At 38.2% G+C, this 19912-nt stretch overlaps 1 protein-coding gene across 3 annotated transcripts in view; it reads left to right on the top strand.

The window, feature by feature from the left end:
- The window catches only part of NALCN (sodium leak channel, non-selective), a gene marked incomplete at both ends in the record, with an annotated part of 234296 nt that overhangs the window by 165703 nt on the left and 48681 nt on the right, over positions 1-19912 (top strand). For all 3 annotated transcript variants that reach the window (XM_081326644.1, XM_081326643.1, XM_081326642.1), the window contains 3 exons: positions 6693-6884; positions 14786-14923; positions 17750-17824. In XM_081326644.1, coding sequence (XP_081182770.1) covers positions 6693-6884; positions 14786-14923; positions 17750-17824 — 405 coding nt within the window. The remainder of the gene's footprint in view (positions 1-6692; positions 6885-14785; positions 14924-17749; positions 17825-19912) is intronic.

The following is a 19912-nucleotide window of genomic DNA, read 5'->3' as shown; positions in this document are numbered from 1 at the left end:
TAGGTTTTGTACTCTTCTTCCCCAGCTGATACAGGCTGTGTCCCAAAAAAGATTCTCAGCTTTCTGTAACTGATTCCCAAATGGGAGGTCCTGACCTGAGTGCACAAGGTCCATGAAGCCCTTCATGTTGGGGAAGAACTCTGACCCCAAAGTCGCTTAGGTTGAAGGGGCAGATGTTTCTTCCCATGGAGCTGAGGTTCTGTCAGGAAGCATAGCCTGGCTCATGCTCTGTGGGTTATTGCCTGGACAGTTTGGATGGGTAACTCACACTTAGACATCTCCTGTCAGCTAAAGGCTGTCAACACAGAAGTATCCCGGAATTTCTTTCCTAAGACTTGCTGATCTGGAACTAGCTCCATAGTTGTTTGGAGGAATTGTTATTTTGTCCAGGTGTCTCTAGGGATATCAATCATTATGTTCAACTCCACTCAGCCATTTTATTCCTTGCACCACTTGATGTCGGTGGCAGGGTCCATTTTGTTCATCTGGCTCATTTCTCTGGACATGGCCTTCACTGCTGTGAAAGGACCAGAAGCAGTCCCAGATGATCCTCCATTTGTAACACTCACTTCTGAAGGAGCTGCTGCTGATCAGTTCCTTCGGTCCCTCTTCTCAGATGACCAGCCTGCCTGGCTCAAACACTTTGACACAACTTGTGGGATTTGTCAGGCTTTAATTAAGATAATAGCTCTATCTTGTGGATTTCCTTCTGGTGTGCCCTCTGCAGACCTTGGGGCTCACCTCTCTAACCAGGGGTGATGAATCAGGAAACCACAACTGATCAGGGACATAATCACTTCTGAATTTCCCCGCTGCATTAGGATCTTCACCTCTCTTACAGTAGCAGGAATATCCTCTCCAGCTGGGGACACTGCAGCAGTTCTCCCTCCTTTTTCCTCTGAGCTGCTGTGCCCAGTACTTCTGCTTCCCTGTACTTTGATTCCATTATCTCTGCTAGAGACTACATCTCCCAGAAGCCACTGTAGTATCCTCCTCCTGTTCAGAATTTAATGGGTCAGGTTCCAGCCACAGGGCTACAGATAATTTGGGGCATTTCTAGAAAAAAGAATTTTACATATTCTCAACTCCAATATGCTACAGGTAGTCCTCAACATACGACAATTGAGCCTCAAATTTATGTTGTTAAGTGAGAAATTTGTTAAGGGAGTTTTGCCCCATTTTACAACTTTTTTCCCCACAGTTGTTAAGTGAATCACTGCAGTTGTTAAATTAGTAACATGGTTGTTAAATGAATCTGGCTTCCCCATTGACTTTGCTTGTCAGAAGGTCGCAAAAGGGGATCACATCACTCTGAGACACTGCAGCCGTCTTAAATGTGAGTCAATTGTCAAGCATCTGAATGTAAATCACATGACCATGGGGATGCTACGACGGTCATAAGTGTGAAAAATGGATTTAAGTCACTTTTTTCTGTCCTCTTGTAATTTCGAACGGACACTAAATGAACTGTTGTAAGTGGAGGACTACCTGGGTTGAATTTTCCATATAATAATCAGGCTTTTATTTGGATCCTCAAGACAATTTAAGGTTTTACAGTATTGAAATGCATTAATTGAAATTCTGATGATCAGTTGGATCCTAGGATTTATATTGATATTCTGATGAAGACATAGCATTTTAATAATTTATACTCCATTCAGTATTTTATTTTAAGCTTCACCACAATCCATAAAGGCATAATCTTTAAAATGACCATTTAACATTTGAAAATCAAGGACATTTCATAAATCAGTAAATACATGGTTGAAAGTGCTGTATTTTTAAAATATAAATCTTAGGACACCAGAAAACAAGGAATGCATATCTTCTAATATTTACTTCATAGGCATCTTTATTAAAGTCTCTGTGTAAAGTAACATAGGACTTTTAGGCAAAGTATCTGCATGTTGAAAAATTGAAGTTACCTTCTGCACTCTAGGCTTCCTATCATCAAATGATAGATGGAGGACTCTGAAAAATTCATTGCATTTGCTATATGAGTTATCTTTTCTGTCCATTGTGGCCAACATTCATTTCCCCAAAGCCCACAAGTTGATTTGAAAATGTAATTACACACACACACACACACACACACACACACACAAGCAAATATATAGCCATAAGTCTTCCCTGCAAATGCAAATGAAGATGCAACCTTGCCCTTGATGGATGACTGTTAGATCTAGATTTGATAAAAAAATAACATTTTAATTATAGGAAATTGGAAAGAGATAATTTTGAAGATGAACAAAAGAGCCAAATTAATTTAATGGATAGGTTATCTAGTAGAAAATATAAATACATCAGAAATAATTACAGAGTCCTCAACTTACAAAGATTTGTTTAGTGACCATTCAAATTTATGATGGTGCTGGAAAAAAATTGACTTGTGGACAGACCTCGCACTTACAAACATTGCAGGGGCTCCACAGTCACATGATTGCAGTCTGGGTGCTTGACAGCTGGCATTTATTTACAATGGATCATGTGTCCTGGGATCACATGGTTGCAATTTGCAACTTTCCTGGATGATTTCTGACAAGAAAAATGAGTGGGTGAAGCCACTTAATGACCACAGTGATTTGTTTAATGACCCATCGCAAAAAAGGTCATAAAATTGGGCGTGGTAATCATTGCATCATTTAGCAACAGAGTTCCAGTTCTGATTGTGATTCTAAGTTGAGAATTACCTGTATTGCAGCCAAAATCACAACATAAAGTAGTTAAAACAACTCTTTCCCTTCATAATGATCATCATTCATGTTTTGAATAATTTTGGGATTATCCTTCCTAATAAAGTGGTGTGTGTGCGTGTGTGTGTATAAATACTGTACATTCATACATACATTTACACAATAGAAAAGCAAAAATCTTTTAATATATATAATGTATAAATTGAAGGAGCTAATAATTTCACATTACTGATGGAAATATAAGTATGTAGCTTTTTTCAGTTACACAAACATACTCATACACTCATATATAAACTTAATGATGAAATAAGAAACATTTATCGTATGTTGGAGAGGGATCAATCTCCAGAATTGATTACAGTTTCCTGCCTCTAATCCTCAAAAAAATTCAAGCCATACTCAAATAAAAATACAGACTTGTGAAGGATACTGTTTGATGTCTGTCCTATTTCTCTCTTGATGAAAAAAATGGGATTGTAAGCTGGTTTCTGGAAAGATTAATTGGATACTTGAATGTCAATTAAGTTAATATAGGTATTGGTGGAAGCACCCACAACAAACACTTAGCAGAACACTAGTCAAGCATGAAACAACTTGTTTTTAACATTTAAAGAAAAACTAGATAGTTTCATCTATTGATTAAAGTATATACACAAATATTGATGGACTGATTGATTAAAAATCAATTAGCTTAAGAGGCATGACATTTAGTATGACATGGAGATGTTATTTGCAGGTTGCAGATTATCCCATATATACCCCACTTTCTTAGAATGGGGAGAAACAGAGTTTCATCCCTTGGGTGAGGATTGGGATTTAGGAATGTTTAATATACAGTAGAGGTGAAAAATAGATTTAAGGAATTAGATCTGATAGACAGAGTGCCTGAAGAACTATGGACAGAGGTTCGCAACATTGTACAACAGGTAGCAACCAAAACCATCCCAAAGAAAAAGAAATGCAAGAAAGCAAAATGGCTGTCTGAGGAAGCTTTGCAAATAGCTGAGGAAAAGAGGGAAGCGAAAGGCAAGGGAGAAAAAGAAAGATACGCCCAATTGAATGCAGAATTCCAGAGAATAGCTAGAAGAGATAAGAATGCCTTCTTAAATGAACAGTGAAAAGAAATAGAAGAAAACAATAGAATAGGGAGGACCAGAGATCTTTTCAAGAAAATTGGAGAGATGAAGGGAACGTTTCATGCAAAAATGGGCATGATAAACAACCAAAATGGCAGGGACCTAACAGAGGCAGAAGAGATTAAGAAGAGGTGGCAAAATTACACAGAAGAACTATACAAGAATGAGCTTAACGTCCCTGATAATCACAATGAGGTGGTCACTGATCTCGAGCCAGACATCCTAGAATGTGAAGTGAAGTGGGCCTTAGAAAAGCTGAGTAACAACAGAGCTAGTGGAGGTGACAGTATTCCAGCTGAGCTATTCAAAATCTTAAAAGATGATGCAGTAAAAGTGCTACACTCAATTTGCCAACAAATTTGGAAAACTCAACAGTGGCCACAGGATTGGAAAAGATCAGTTTACATTCCAATTCCAAAGAAAGGCAGTGCCAAAGAATGTTCAAACTACCGCACCATTGCACTCATTTCTCATGCTAGTAAAGTTATGCTTAAAATCCTACAAGCTAGACTCCAGCAGTATGTGGACCGAGAACTACCAGAAGTACAGGCAGGATTTCGAAGAGGCAGAGGAACTAGAGATCAAATTGCCAACATACGTTGGATCATGGAGAAAGCTAGGGAGTTCCAGAAAAACATCTACTTCTGCTTCATTGACTATGCTAAAGCCTTTGATTGTGTGGATCACAACAAACTGTGGCAAGTTCTTAAAGAGATGGGTGTACCAGACCATCTTATTTGTCTCTTGAGAAACCTATATGTGGGCCAAGAAGCAACAGTGAGAACTGGACACGGAACCACTGATTGGTTCAACATTGGGAAAGGAGTCCGGCAAGGCTGTATACTGTCGCCCTGCCTATTTAACTTATATGCAGAGCACATCATGAGAAAGGCAGGGTTAGAGGAATCAAAAGTTGGAATTAAGTTTGCCGGAAGAAATATCAACAACTTAAGATATGCAGATAATACCACTCTAATGGCAGAAAGTGAAGAAGAACTAAATAGCCTCTTGTTGCGGGTGAAGAAGGAGAGTGCAAAACTTGGGTTGAAACTTAACATTAAGAAAACCAAGATCATGGCATCTGGTCCTCTCAATTCCTGGCAAATAGATGGGGAAGAAATGGAGGTAGTGACAGATTTTATTTTCCTGGGCTCCAAGATCACTGCAGATGGGGACTGTAGCCAAGAAATTAAAAGACGCTTGCTCCTGGGGAGGAAAGCAATGGCAAATCTAGACAGCACACTAAAAAGCAGAGACATCACCCTGTCAACAAAAGTGCGTATAGTCAAAGCTATGGTCTTCCCAGCTGCAATGTATGGCAGTGAAAGCTGGACCATAAAAAAGGCTGAGCACCAAAGAATTGAGGCCTTTGAACTATGGTGCTGGAGAAGACTCCTGCGAGTCCCTTGGACTGCAAGGTGATCAAACCGGTCAGTCCTAGAGGAGATCAACCCTCTGCTCTTTAGAAGGCCAGATCCTGAAGCTAAAACTCAAATACTTTGGCCACCTAATGAGAAGGAAAGACTCACTGGAGAAGAGCCTAATGCTGGGAAAGATTGAGGGCAAGAGAAGAAGGGGACGACAGAGAATGAGGTGGCTGGATGGAGTCACTGAAGCAGTAGGCATGAGCTTAAATGGACTCCAGAAGATGGTAGAGGACAGGAAGGCCTGGAGGAACGTTGTCCATAGGGTCGCAATGAGTTGGACACGACTTCGCAGCTAACAACAACAACAATGTTTAAGAGGGATTTTTTCATTACTATTGTAACCCTTTCCTGAATCTCCTATATGTAATATATTTTTGTTTGTTTCTTTTTTTAAAAAAGTAAATGTTTCGGCCTCACCTGCTCTACTTATTCTAATATTATCAGACATATTGCAGACATACCCTCTACTCCTTTAAAGCCAATGTTAATGTAAGAGACCCAGTCACAAAAGACATACATACATAAATACATACATACATACAGGAATTAGAAGAGATTTCAGTATGACTGCCATTCAAGGGTAGATGAGCTGATGTCCTCTGAATGTTACACTTTTTTTGGCTATGCTGACTAAGGCTGAAGCTAAGTTTGATGAAAACTTTAAGTTGTCCCACCCTGCAAACTCTTTAGTTTTCAAGTAAGAATCAAGATAGAATTGCACAACTTCTCGCAATTCTGTAACTATAGTCCTTGAAATATTTCAGTTTAACATAAAGTTCTGACCTAGATTTTGCTGTCTGTTTCTGGAAGTTACTATTGGTTATTTAATTTGGTGTTCCTTCTTTTCTTTCATGTTTCTATTGATTATAATGTATCATATTTAGACACAAATAAATGAGAGAGAAAGAAATGAACTATAATTCGCCTTCAATTTCAATTCTATGAATATAGAAATGCTGAAACTTTGGCCATTAACTTGAAATTATATAAAATAATACATTAAATCAATATAGATCTTATTACTTAGGAAAGCGTTTAAACTAGATTATTTGGAAAGCCAAATAGTGCGAACAGTGTATACCTTTCCCAAGCATTAAAACAGCCACACTCTTTGGAAGTGTCATAAAATTGTTTCAAAGTCCAGCTGTCACTCCCAAAAATTCTAGCGAAGTGAAACAGCAGAGCAAAGACATGTACAGAGTGCCAGGGGAGCTTCAAATTAGCTGAGAAGACCTTTCAAAGGGCAGAGATTTTCTTAAATACGGTACTTTGCACTTCTTTTGAATGTTTTGCACATCTCTAATACTGTAGTCAAACCATTCCATCTATATTTTTCAAGCTATACGCCATGGGTGTTACTAGAAAAAAAACCAATTTGTTTCATTTGTCAATCTGCAGCTACATCAGTAAAAAAAATGTTTTCTTTCTCTCGGCAGGTACTTAGAGTTGTTCGACTTATAAAGATTTCTCCTGCTCTGGAAGATTTTGTATACAAGATTTTTGGACCTGGAAAAAAGCTTGGGAGTTTAGTTGTATTTACGGCCAGTCTATTAATTGTAATGTCAGCCATTAGTTTGCAAATGTTCTGTTTTGTGGAAGAACTAGACAGATTTACTACATTTCCAAGGGTAAGTTAAAAATTCCATTGCAACCAATCAGATTGTGGATTTTTAGAAATGGCTTTATACTTTAATCCTATTAATGCCAGTTCCTAGTCTTCTGTGAGAAAAGTACCGGTAGTTGTTGTTCTTGTGTGATATGTTGATTTTATTTTGCTATGACCTTTGATCCTTTATTTTGCTTAGTCTGTTTTTCTTTCACATCAAAATGGCTCTGGTCAGTTGACAGTAATAGCTCTATGTAATTATGAATGTATTTGTTAGATTTTGATTTTTTTTAAAAAAAGATTTTATTGGTTTTTATAGGGTTGGGAATAGAGTGGAAGGATAAGGATTGGGGTTGGGGTCAAAGGGAGAATGGAATTAGGGTTGGGGTTGGGGTTTCCCCCAATAAAATTTCCAATATTTGGCAAATAGCATATTGTCTGGGTAGGTATGTATACATAACAATATAACATAACAATAACAGGTCTAATGGTTCCTTCATTGTCCAGTATGTCTTTATAGGTTACAAGTTTATCATAGTTAATTAGGTTTGGATAAGCAAAGGCTTCCATTGTTGAAAGCCATTCAGGTATCTTAATATAAATTTTTCCTTTTATTTTTTCCCATTCTAAAAAAAGAGCATTCCTTATAGAGTGGTTCTGAAAGTATCTGTGGGGTATTTGTTAGATTTTATATGTCCTCTCCCCAAAGTGTTCAGAATAAAAGAATGTATTGCTAATAAAAGAGAATATTTGTAGCTCAAGGGTTGACATGAGGGGTCCTTGGTGCTTTCCGAGCTTGCTTGTTTTCCTGCAGACGTTTCATTACCCAAACTAGGTAACATCATCAGTGCTGATGATGTTACCTAGTTTGCGTAATGAAACGTCTGCAAGAAAACAAGCAAGCTCAGAGAGCACCAAGGACCCCTCAAAGCAATATGTACAGGATTTTTATTGCCAGATGCTAAGTCCTAATAGATTTTGGGATGTATACAACAATATTTCTATGCATGTTTTCCTATTGGAGGTCAATAATAATGTTGGCCAAATTCTAAAACCCAGGGAGCATGAAGACACCAGGTCTGAGAAGGCAAAATAAAAACTGTATCTTAAAGATTTGTTTGTAAGAAAAGATTTATTGTAAGATCTTAATTATTGACTCCAAAGAATAAAGGAAAATAGCTTTGTGTGCATAAAGTTCACTCAGGATTAACAGATGATAAGATTTATCCATGATGTTTAATTCTACTAAATTTACTCAGAGTAAAACCACTCAAATTTATCAAATTCTGGGTTTCCAAGGATATGCCTTTAATCATATCAGAACCATAGGTTCTACAGTGAGGCAAGAAAAACTAAATGCACAGGTACAGTATACGTGGTACCTTGTTAAATAGTAGTAACTGTCAGATGGATCTCGGAGTCCTAGTGGACAATCACTTAAATATGAGCCAACAGCGTGCTGCAGCTGCCAAAAAAGCCAACACAGTCCTAGGCTGCATTAATAGAGGGATAGAATCAAGATCACATGAAGTGTTAATACCATTTTATAACGCCTTGGTAAGGCCACACTTGGAATACTGCATCAAGTTTTGGTCTGGGACCAGAGATTTACTTTTCTGAGCTTTCAGACTCATGCAGGAGTCCATCTTCAGGGAATTTATCTCTTCCCCACCGTCTTGAAGGAGGCGGTGGTGAGACCTCTCCTCAAGAAGCCTGCCTTGGACCCAGCTGTATTGAACAACTTTCGTCCAGTCTCCAACCTTCGCTTTCTTGCGAAGGTTGTTGAGAGTGTGGTGGCGCATCAGCTCCCTCTGGTCCTGGATGAAGCGGATTATTTGGACCCCTACCAATCGGGTTTCAGGCCCGGGTACAGCACGGAGACGGCATTGGTCGCTCTGGTGAATGATCTCTGGAGGGCTCGGGATAGGGGATATTCCTCTGTCCTAGTCCTATTAGACCTCTCGGCGGCTTTCGATACCATCGACCATGGTATCTTGCTGCGGCGTCTCAGGGGATTGGGAGTGGGAGGCACAGTTCTTCAGTGGTTCTCCTCCTATCTCCTGGGACGCTCGCAGTCGGTGTTGGCAGGGGGGCAGAGATCGGCCCCTAGGTCTCTCGTTTGTGGAGTTCCTCAGGGGTCGGTTCTCTCGCCTCTCCTGTTCAACATCTATATGAAACCGCTGGGTGAGATCATTCGTGGTTTCGGAGTTGGGTATCATCAATACGCCGATGATACCCAACTTTTCTTTTCTACCCCAAACCACCCCAGTGATGCCCTCGCTGTGATGTCTCGTTGCCTGGAGGCGGTTCGGGTCTGGATGGGGAGGAACAGACTTCAACTCAACCCTGACAAGACTGAGTGGCTGTGCATTCCGGCATCCCGGGACATTCAAAATGTTCCATCTCTTTCTATGGTGGGTGAGCTTTTATCCCCCGTGGATAGGGCGCGCAACTTGGGAGTCCTCCTAGATTCACAGCTTACTCTGGAAGACCACATAGTGGCCGTGACTAGGGGGGCTTTCGCCCAGGTTCGCCTGGTGCGCCAGTTGCGGCCCTATCTGGACCGGGATGCTTTGTGTACGGTCACTCATGCGCTCGTGACCTCTCGCCTTGACTACTGTAACGCTCTCTACATGGGGCTTCCCTTGAAGACCACTCGGAGGCTCCAACTGGTACAGAATGCGGCCGCGAGAGTTGTCCTGGGAGTTTCCCGGTACTCCCATGTTACACCTTTGCTCCGCGAGCTGCATTGGTTACCAGTTGTCTTCCGGGTGAGGTTCAAGGTCCTAGTCATGATCTTTAAGTCCTTACATGGCATGGGTCCGGGTTACCTCGGGGACCACCTGCTGCCGGCGTCAACTTCCCTCCGCCCAGTACGTGCCCACAGAGAGGGCCTCCTCAGGGTGCCTCCGGTCAGGGAATGTCGACTGGTGGCCCCCAGGGGGAGGGCCTTCTCTGTGGGCGCTCCGGCATTATGGAACCAAGTGCCGGTTGAGCTCCGGATGGCATCAGACCTCCGATCCTTCCGTCGCAGGTTGAAGACCCACTTATTTGAATTAGCTGGTCTGGCCTGATGGGGGAATATGGGTTTTTAAATTGATTTTTAGTATTTATTATTGTTGTTTTTAATCGGGCACTGGTTTAATTTCCTTTTAACTTTTGTATTGTTATTTATATATGCCCTGTGAACCGCCCTGAGTCCCTAGGGAGAAGGGCGGTATAGAAATCAAATAAAACTAAACTAAACTAAACTACTGAAATATGTGCTTTGCACTATTCAGTGAGTCGTGTTTATGTGGTGCCTTCCTATTGGCTGATTGGTATGTTGATGGCTGACAATGAGCTGTCACCTGTGTTCTACTGCTTCTGGAATATTTTTGATGTATGGCAGGGTGAGCCATACAATTGGTTTTGTTACCTTCTTTTTTTCTTTTCTTTCCTTTGCTTTTTGTTCAAGCATCTTGCAATAAGTACTTGTGGGTACCCATTCTGCCTGAATTGTTCATGTAGGTACTGTCTCTCCAATTGTTTAACTTCCTATTATTGCTGTTTCTTATTTCAACGCTGTTGATTAGGTCAATTAAATTGGAATAAATAAAAGCATATGATAATTATATGTAAGAAATTGATAGTATCTATTTTTAGTTAGAGCAGAAAGATAAGCAAAATATATCATTCCTATAATTCTGAATAAAGGAAAGTTTCTTTTCCAATTTAAAAACTAGTATATCGGTATAATTGAACCTAAAGATGCAGGTTTGCTCTTTTGTTGCTCTATGAAAATGATCATTTCTAGACTGAAAAGTACAGTTGTTTTCAACAAATTCTCCAGGTTATTAAACTAAAATCAATGTACATGTCAAATTACTAGGTAAATATAGATAGAAAGAAAGGTCTTACCTAAAGACACTTCCAAATGAAAATTTCAAAATAATTAACTAAAAATATAGATTTTCCCCCCTAAAGATATAAACTTTGTGAATACAATTTTGTCATTGGGAAATTCTTTAGACTTTTAAATCACATTTGAGATTTTTTTTAAAATTATTTTATTTTATTCAAAAGATTAAGAACTAAAATCCAAAAGAAAAGAATTGAACAGAAACAGAACAAAACTAAACAAAAATATTGAAAAAGTGTGAATTAAAAAACCAAAAACATATATTATCTCGCCTAGCTGAGCACTGAAAAATCTATTGTAACAATAATAGCTTCTCCCCTTGCAAAGCAAGTCCAGAATTTATAAGCTCGTACATCTATTTGCAATCCAATTGACCTGTCATACATTACATATGTCAAAGGAAAAATAGTTAACATTTGAGGCTTTTGAGGCTATCATTGCATGTCACAAACTCCTACTGATTAGAATCACCTACTTACTTTATGTCTCTTTTAGTTTGGAAATTTGTCATATGGGAATTTCTTTCCTTCTATTTCAGCGGAATATTAGCGAATGTTGTGCTGTAGCATGGTTTTTGTTTATGTTTTTTAATCTGATTCACATCTTCCCATTTTGCACAATAAGAAGGATTATATTTAAACCGTCTAGTGAATAGAAAATTAACATACTAGCAATGTGGTGTGGCAAAACTTTACTTTTTTTTACCAGCAGGATATTAAAACAAAATATAAAATAATTCAGAAATAATATATCCCACCATTACTTTAAAATGGTGGTGTTTTGTTAATATCCTCAGGGTTATTGCTTTATTCTAATGTCAATACTGTATCACTATGTCTTTTGCCACTCCCTACCTTTCCAACAAACTGCTGGGAATTATTTTATGATTGGTTCTTAATAGCCATTTATTTTAATTGTGTTTTTTTAAAAAAATCTTTTTTTGTTTTTCTACTTTGTCCACTTAAAGTGACTATAACAGAGAAATGTATGTATTTTAAAAGAAGTATAGAGCTAGATTCTAGGTGAATTAAGTAGAAGAATGCTGCTGATTTTTGTTCCATAAATGTAAGAAAGTAGAACTCAGGTTCACATTGAACTCAGATTTTTCTCTGAGTTCAGTTCTGGGCCCGGCTCAGAGTAACATCCTCCTTGTTTACTAGATTGTAGCAGTGTTTGTCAACCTGGACAACTTTAAGATGTATGGACTTCAACTCCCAGAATTTCCCAGCCAGCATGGAGAATTTGAATGGCTGGGGAATTCAGCAAGTCGAAGTCCACACATCTTAAAGTTGCCCAGGTTAAGAAACACGAGTCTACAGATATAGAAAATTGCCACCTAGAATCTTCTGGAATGGGTAGCCATATTAAATCAAATAATGAAAGTTCCTGTGGGTCTTGACATATCAGACCTGTGGCAGCAGAAGACTTTGCATATCCAAACACGCATTATGGACAAATGTTTTATTTTCCTTGGTGAAAGGGAAGAGGAAGACAGACATTTTAGCTGGGCACAGAAAGCACAGTACCATTTCTCTCTAAGTAAAAGCAAACTTAAAATGGTCAGCGTGTTCTGACATGGAATCTTGCTCTAGATACCAAAAGACTTACCTGAAAGAGAACAATTGATTATCACTTCCATTAATGTTGCTGAAGTACAAGCCCTGTAGGAACATTATATGTTTTTAAGAGAAAAAGAGAGAAAAGGCATACCACTTTTATTTCCTAATGCCTCTAAATTCCATGCTTTCACATGGTTTCTTGACAAACAGGACATAAATAGAAGCTTATGGTTGCCATGGCTACCATATACAGCATTCTCTAGCCCATTTTTCTCAGATTGCAAGGACTCATATTTTGTTTTCAGGTAAATGGGGGCTTTTAAAATCCAATTTTGTAATGGGTCGTATTTCTTCTTTTCCTTTTTGCTTGATGTTTAATTGTTGAAATTATGGTTGAACTAAAAATGTGGAACATGCCTTGCATTTTTAAACTGTTTAGAAATTTAGTATTTTTGTGCACTGTGCTTTTGTTGGAGAAGAAATTTTTATGGGGCATACTTACTTCAGGAAATAGAAATTAATATTCTGATTAATATCACACTCTAAAGATGTGAAGCCTCCCCTTAAAAAAAGAAAGAAAACTAAAAAAAAAGAGATTTTTTTTTTCTGATTTCTTCCAGAGGCACTTTTTTTAAGAAAATGGAAATAATATATTTTAAAAGACCCATTTTAATATCCTTGCTTTAAACAACACATGAAGGTGAAAATATGAAATAAATGTGTTAAATATATACCAAATATAAAAATAGACCACAGAGATCAAGAATCTTGTCTCAGGATAGGCAAATATCCATTCTTCAGGAATTCATGAAAATTATAAAATGTTATAAAAATGCAGAATCCAAGACTGAAACTTCTGATAGTACTTTAGATTCAAAAAATGATACTGGCTAGATAATGTTTAATACAATGGGAATGTATTTTTTGTTCTCTCCTTCATTAATTTCCTTTATATTAATATTTTCTGAATCTATTAGTTGTGATCAAAGATGGATGTCAAAAAGTCAAGATAGCAGTCACAACCATATAATCAAAGACCTGGCTCTTTTTATCTGTGCATTACCATAAACAACGTATTTGATAACATAGCTGTGACCACTATCTTAACTTTTTTGACCCCATTGTTCAGACAGTGATCCAAAGACTGAGGAAAGAAATCTGAAGATACCAGGACATAAAATAAGTTCTGTTCTAGATTTTCCATGATCTGATATTTTAGAGATGGTGCATTGATTAAGGGAGAAAAGTATTTTTTTTCTTAGCTATTGATACTTAATATTTGACAAATTATACATTGCAGCTAAAAGTAAAAAAAGTTGCTGCTGAACAGCCATGATGAGTAGCATTAACTAAACTTAAATACAATTAGAATAAATCTGAAGGGTTCTTCACACATATATACTGTACACACACAATGTAATTAAAAAAAACTTCTATTTGCATAAATCTGCAGGTCTCATTTTCACAGCTGTTGGTTGTTCTGACAGCAAGATAGCTACATATCTGATTCCTTTTAGCATAACTGGTGGGAAGTATATCTTTCAACTAAAAATATCTTGCTCTGAAAGAAAGATTGCTACTTTCCAAAGTTAAAATCACTGTATACAGCCATATTATCTTAAAACTAATGTTTTTCCAATGCAGAGGTTGTCACAGGAAACATCCTGGAACACTGTTAGAATGAATCATATTATAAATGGTGGTTTGATTTTCTTAGACAAAAAGATGATACTTTTTTTAAAAAGTTCAAAAATAACTGCAGTTCCATTTAATACCAGAACCAGACAGTTACTACCAAGAAATAATGTAAATGATATGAGTCTTCTTTTTTTCTATGTCTTACTATGTGAGATACTCAGATCTGTGGAAGAATTTAGACTACTGTATGTTGGTTTCACTGTGAATCACGTTATGATCTGCATTCAAATGCAGAAACAGAGTTGAGTTCAGACTTAGTGTTTAACATCTGAATGGAGGCTTTTATGATCATCTGAATATTGTATCTGTGGCATACTAGAAGCTATAAATCTGAGAATAGAAACTGGAGAATTTTTTCCCCTATCTGAGGAATAGTACATGGAAAACACTGATGAAATACATATAGTCTGCTAGCTATAGATACCTTTAGGAATGGTAGTAAATTGTGGTTTTGCTACTGTACTTCTGAAATTCAGTGGTGTTCCTTGGTTTTTACAAAGGTTTATTGCTGTGATGTGTTTCAGATTAAAATACATGCTAATGATATGATATTTTTTTGAGGGGGGGAGTTATTAGGAACTCCTGCTAATAAACAGAAGCATGCAGTTTTTACCAATAATACCATCAGAGCAGTGTACCATCAGTTAACTACTTATCATTAACCAGATTGTCCCTACAATCACAGGTCTGGTACTATTATGATGCTTATTTGCTTATTTCAGTAAAGGATATCTAACTGGCTTGTTTGTTTATGTTTTGATATAGGCTTTCATGTCAATGTTTCAAATCCTGACACAGGAAGGATGGGTGGATGTCATGGATCAGACTCTCAATGCTGTGGGTCACATGTGGGCACCTGTTGTTGCTATTTACTTCATTTTATATCACCTTTTTGCTACCCTGGTAAGTTGCATGCACCATATGCATATATAAATTTTTGAAACATTTTTCATGCTGACTCATGAGTACAAAACCAGGTCATCTGATGTAACATTGTCAGTAGACCTCCAAGGATACCAAATACATGTTTTATCACTTTATGTTACATGCAAAGTAGATTCAGGGCAGAAACAGTACAAAGGAAGAATAGCTCTTTTCTTTGTTTCTCTACTGATCAGTTCTCCCATTCAATTGCTTCTGGGCATTTTAAGTTTACTTTTACAGAAGAAAAATTGTCAGTGAGAGAGCTGTTAGGAACAGGAGGAACTTTCTTTTGATTGATAGTTGCTTCTATCTATTTCTTGAATATTATATCAATTCCAGATTGGGAGTTAGTATTTCCTAAGATAACTTCTACCTTTACCTAGTGTTGCCTTCCTACAATTTTTGGACATTGGCAGAAGCTTTCTTCATTGCCTTGAATTGTCACATGTCCTGCTTAGAGATACTCAGCTGTTGAGTTAGGGTTTTGGCATCACTTTTAATTTTATTATATGAATGTTTTGCATTTTAACAGTATTAAATAAGATCGTTTTAGCTATGGTGGCATAGTGATTAGAATGCAGTGTTGCAGGCTAATTTTGCCAACTGCTAGCAGTTCGATCTTCACTGGCTTAAGGTTGACTCAGTCTTCCATCCTTCTGAGGTTGGTAAAATGAGGACCCAGATTGTTGGGGCAATATGCTGACACTATAAACCACTTAGAGAGGGCTGTGAAGTGCTATGAAGCAGTACTTAAATCTAAGTGATATTGCTATTGCTATTACTGGCACTTTGAATAAAGATTGCTACTTAGATCCCAGGAATGGATACTCATTGAGGAAAATATCTGTACAGAATTGTTTGGCAGAACCAACTTCCCTCTTGAGCTCATGGATTTTCACTTGTCAATAAAGACAACTATGTTAATTCTTGGAAAGTATCTGCAGTTTAGATCTGTAACGTGGTGATCTGTGTTTACAAAAAATTCAAGGTGTTTTGAAACAAAACCATGCTTCCTCTTTAATCTAATAGAGTAATTATTAATATTCTGGATCACAGCAAAACAGGGATCATAATGAAGCAAGAACATGCATTTATTATGCAAAGATTTTCTATAGTTTCATTGCATTGCAGTCTTCCTATAGCGGTAATTAAATAGAAAGCTAATAAAAGACTTGGGGCAACAGCTGATAATTAGGAGTTAGTGTTTTGGTATTTTATGATGTCCAAATTAGCACATGAAAAATGTCATGCTATGGTATGCTAACATAAGAGCAAACCAACATTTACTTTGATATATAGATAGATATAGATACAAATATATACATAAATAAAGAGATAGAGATATAGAGATATAAATAAAAACGATGATATTCTCTTCCCAACATATTTTGGAGCAGTTTGCTGAAGCCAAATGACCTCTGTATTGCAGAACACATCGAACGGATGCAATTTTAGCAGATGTTCATTGCTTTACATTTCTGGGATGTAGAACAGGTGTTTTTTTATAAGAAAGGAAGTCTCCAATCCAGTGGAACATATGTGAAAAAAAATCTCATTAAACTGAAGAAACATAAGGATTGATGGTGTTATCTAGTGCAAATCTGGCGACTGCAACAACAGCTTCCTCTGCCAAGCAACTATTTAGTTCATTAAGGGAAGGATTTTGCCCTTTTTTGACCTAAAGTATAGTTATCTAGACAGAAATTGAGTTTTCTAGAACTTATATTCCCTTCTATCCTTGAGACACATACCCTTCTAAGGAGTACAGATTTTCCTGCATCCCTTTCCAACGTATATGTTATCCCAGGATGTTCATATTCATACATTAATGTCTGTGCATATTACATGTATGTATGCATATCTTAATAATACCACTATTTAGAGGTTGTTGGCCAGGGGAGCAGAGGGGACAAATCCTGAAAACTGCCTTATGCAAGCTCCAACAATTTGCATGGACATCATGACATCACAGGAACATATGAACGGGGCAGAATCAAGATGGCCTGACACTGCTATTATCTTTTTAACAAAAGCTCTAGAACCTGAGGATGCCCCTGTCATGATTACAGCATTTAGAAGTCCCGTAAAACTTCAGTAACCATGACCAAAAAAGCTCTAGGAAATTGTAACAGGGACACAAGCAATAAAGCAGCAGGAAAACATTGCAGCAAATGATAACTTTCCAAACTCAGAACGAGAAGGCGGGTAAAGTTCAAAAGTGCTAATTGTATGCACTTGAAAACAGATTCTGTAGAGAGCTGAGAGAAATGAATAGTTTTCACAGCAGAGGCTAAGATAGAAGTTACATTTGAAAAGCAAAAACTGTGTTAGGAGTGAAGTCTATTATTAAAACTCAAAAGGGGATGGTGAAGTTAAATAATAAGCTGAGGTTTAACTGTTCTTTTGTGATAATGCTATAGATTTGTTTTTGACATTCAGTAAAAATCTTCCTTCTATGCCTGTCATTCTCAGCCATAGAAATGGGAAACAATCTGCCTAAACTGCACTGCATTTTGCACCCAAGGCAAAATGATCAAATCTTGGAACAGTTTTGCATTGTTTTTAGCTGGAGAAGTGGCCTGAAGGAGGGTGAACTATTATTAAGCAATGTATATGCATGCATGTATGTAGTGTATGTACTATATGTTTGTATAAGCGATCCATAAAATCCCTATCCAGAAATCCAAATAGTCTACAAATATATCTCTCCTCTATTTTGGACTTTTTCTTTATATTTACCTGACTAAAAGGATATTAATTTATTAAAAATATTAAGTATTCAGTTCCATTTTTTTAATTTTGTAGATTCTGCTGAGCTTGTTTGTTGCTGTTATTCTAGACAACCTGGAACTTGATGAAGATCTAAAGAAACTTAAACAAGTAAGGTTGTTTATGTTGGACATTATTTATACCAAAGCTGTACTATAATACATTCTCTTCTCTCTTGAAAATATAGATGCCATCTTCAGGAAATAAAATAAGAGATGTGTATAGTGTACTAAAAGTTGACATACCTAAATATTAAAGATCAGTTGAAGAGGCAGGGGAAGGATATCCTATGTTTATATTTGTTGAGCATTGAACAATTCATTTTTAGTAGTGTTTAGCCCACTACTATATCATTTTTATCAAAATAATTACTTCAGAATCCAGGCAAGAGTATCATCTGACATTTCCTGAGAACATTAAGAGATGTTGTGGCGCAGTGGTTAGAATGGAGTATTGCAGGCTAATTGTGCTGACTGCTAGCAGTTCGAGTCTCACTGGCTCAAGGTTGACTCAGTTTTCCATCTTTCCGAGGTCAGTAAAATGAGGACCCAGATTGTTGGGGGCAATATGCTGACTCTGTAAAAACCTCTTAGAGAGGGCAGTAAAGCACTGTGAAGCGGTATATGTCAAAATGCTATTGCTAATTACTATTGCTATTTATTTTCACTACAACAATACACTGTTTCCCTAACCAACTGCAAGTGCAATACAAGGAACACGGTTAATACCGATGCCTCGTTGGCAAAGGAGCTGAATAACTTCTTCACTCGCTACGAGGTGAAAAGACCAGACCCCGTAGCCTCTGCTGGCCAGCCTTCTGATTCTCAGCCACTCACCCTGTGTGAACACCAAGTGAGAGCTGTATGGAAGGCTGTGAATCCCAGCAAAGCCGCAGGCCCAGATGGGGTGCTGGGGATAGTGGTTAAGAACTGTGCTGACCAATTAGCAGGGGTCCTGACAAGGATCTTTAACATCTCCTTGCAAATGGCATGTGTACCATCATGCTTGAAAGCAGCTACCATTGTCCCAGTCCCAAAGAAAACTCAAGTTGAGTGCCTGAATGACTACAGACCTATTGCATTAATGTCTGTAGTCATGAAATGCTTCGAAAGACTGGTTCTCCAACATCTTTGGACATGCCTCCAACTGGATTTCAACAAACATCAATTTGCCTACAGGGGGAACAGGTCGACAAACGATGCCATAGCTACTGCTCTACACTCTGTAGCAAGCCATCTGGAGAAACCTGGAAGCTATGTCAGGATGATTTTTGTTGATTACAGCTCGGCTTTCAACACCATATTGCCGAGCACTCTCATTGAAAAGCTGACTGACTTGAAATTTTTCCCCTCCATCTGTGATTGGATTAAAGACTTTCTCAGGGACCGGTTACAAACAGTGAGGGTCAGGTCTGTTTTATCCACACACACACACTGAAGCTTTGCACTGGCTCGCCACCGGGCTGCGTGCTTAGCCCCTACCTGTATTCGTTGTACACATATGATTGTGTATTGTCTGACCCATCTACTGCAATAATTAAGTTTGCAGATGATACCACCGTAGTGGGTCTTATTACAGGTGGAGATGAGACAGCATACAGGGCGGAGGTACAAAAACTATCCATATGGTGTTTCAAGAACAACTTGCACCTGAACATCGGCAAGATGAAAGAGATGGTGCTATACTTCCGGAGGAAAACAGAGGAACCTGCCCCACTTTACATCGGGGGGGGCTGTGTGGAGAGAGTTTCCTCCTTTAAATTTCTGGGAGTCTACCTCTGTGAAGATCTTACCTGGAAAGTTAATACAACCCAGGTGGCCAGAAAGGTCCAACAGAGACTCCACTTCCTCAGGGTCTTGTGGAAGAACGGGGTAGAACAACGGCTAATAACCCTCTTTTACCGGTATACTATAGAGAGCGTCCTCTCGTACTGTATTGTGGTTTTATGCTGGTCTGACAGCCGCAGATAGGAAAGTATTACAGAGGTTGGTGAGCACACAGCACAAGACATTATGGGCTGTCCCCTGATACCACTGGATGACATCGCCAGGGCTCGCTGCCTTGAAAGAGTGAGGAAAATTCTCAGGGACGACTCACACCCTGGTCGGTATCTCTTTACTCTCCTATCATCGGGTAGGAGATATAGGAGTATAGCCATTCGTACCAACAGGCTGAAGAAAAGCTTTTATCCATGGGCTG

The sequence above is a fragment of the Vipera berus genome (genome assembly GCF_964194415.1).
Source record: "Vipera berus genome assembly, chromosome: 4".
Classification (NCBI taxonomy): Eukaryota; Metazoa; Chordata; class Lepidosauria; order Squamata; family Viperidae; genus Vipera; species Vipera berus.
Note: the sequence above shows the minus strand (reverse complement) of the source record. Positions and strands in the feature narration are given on the sequence as shown.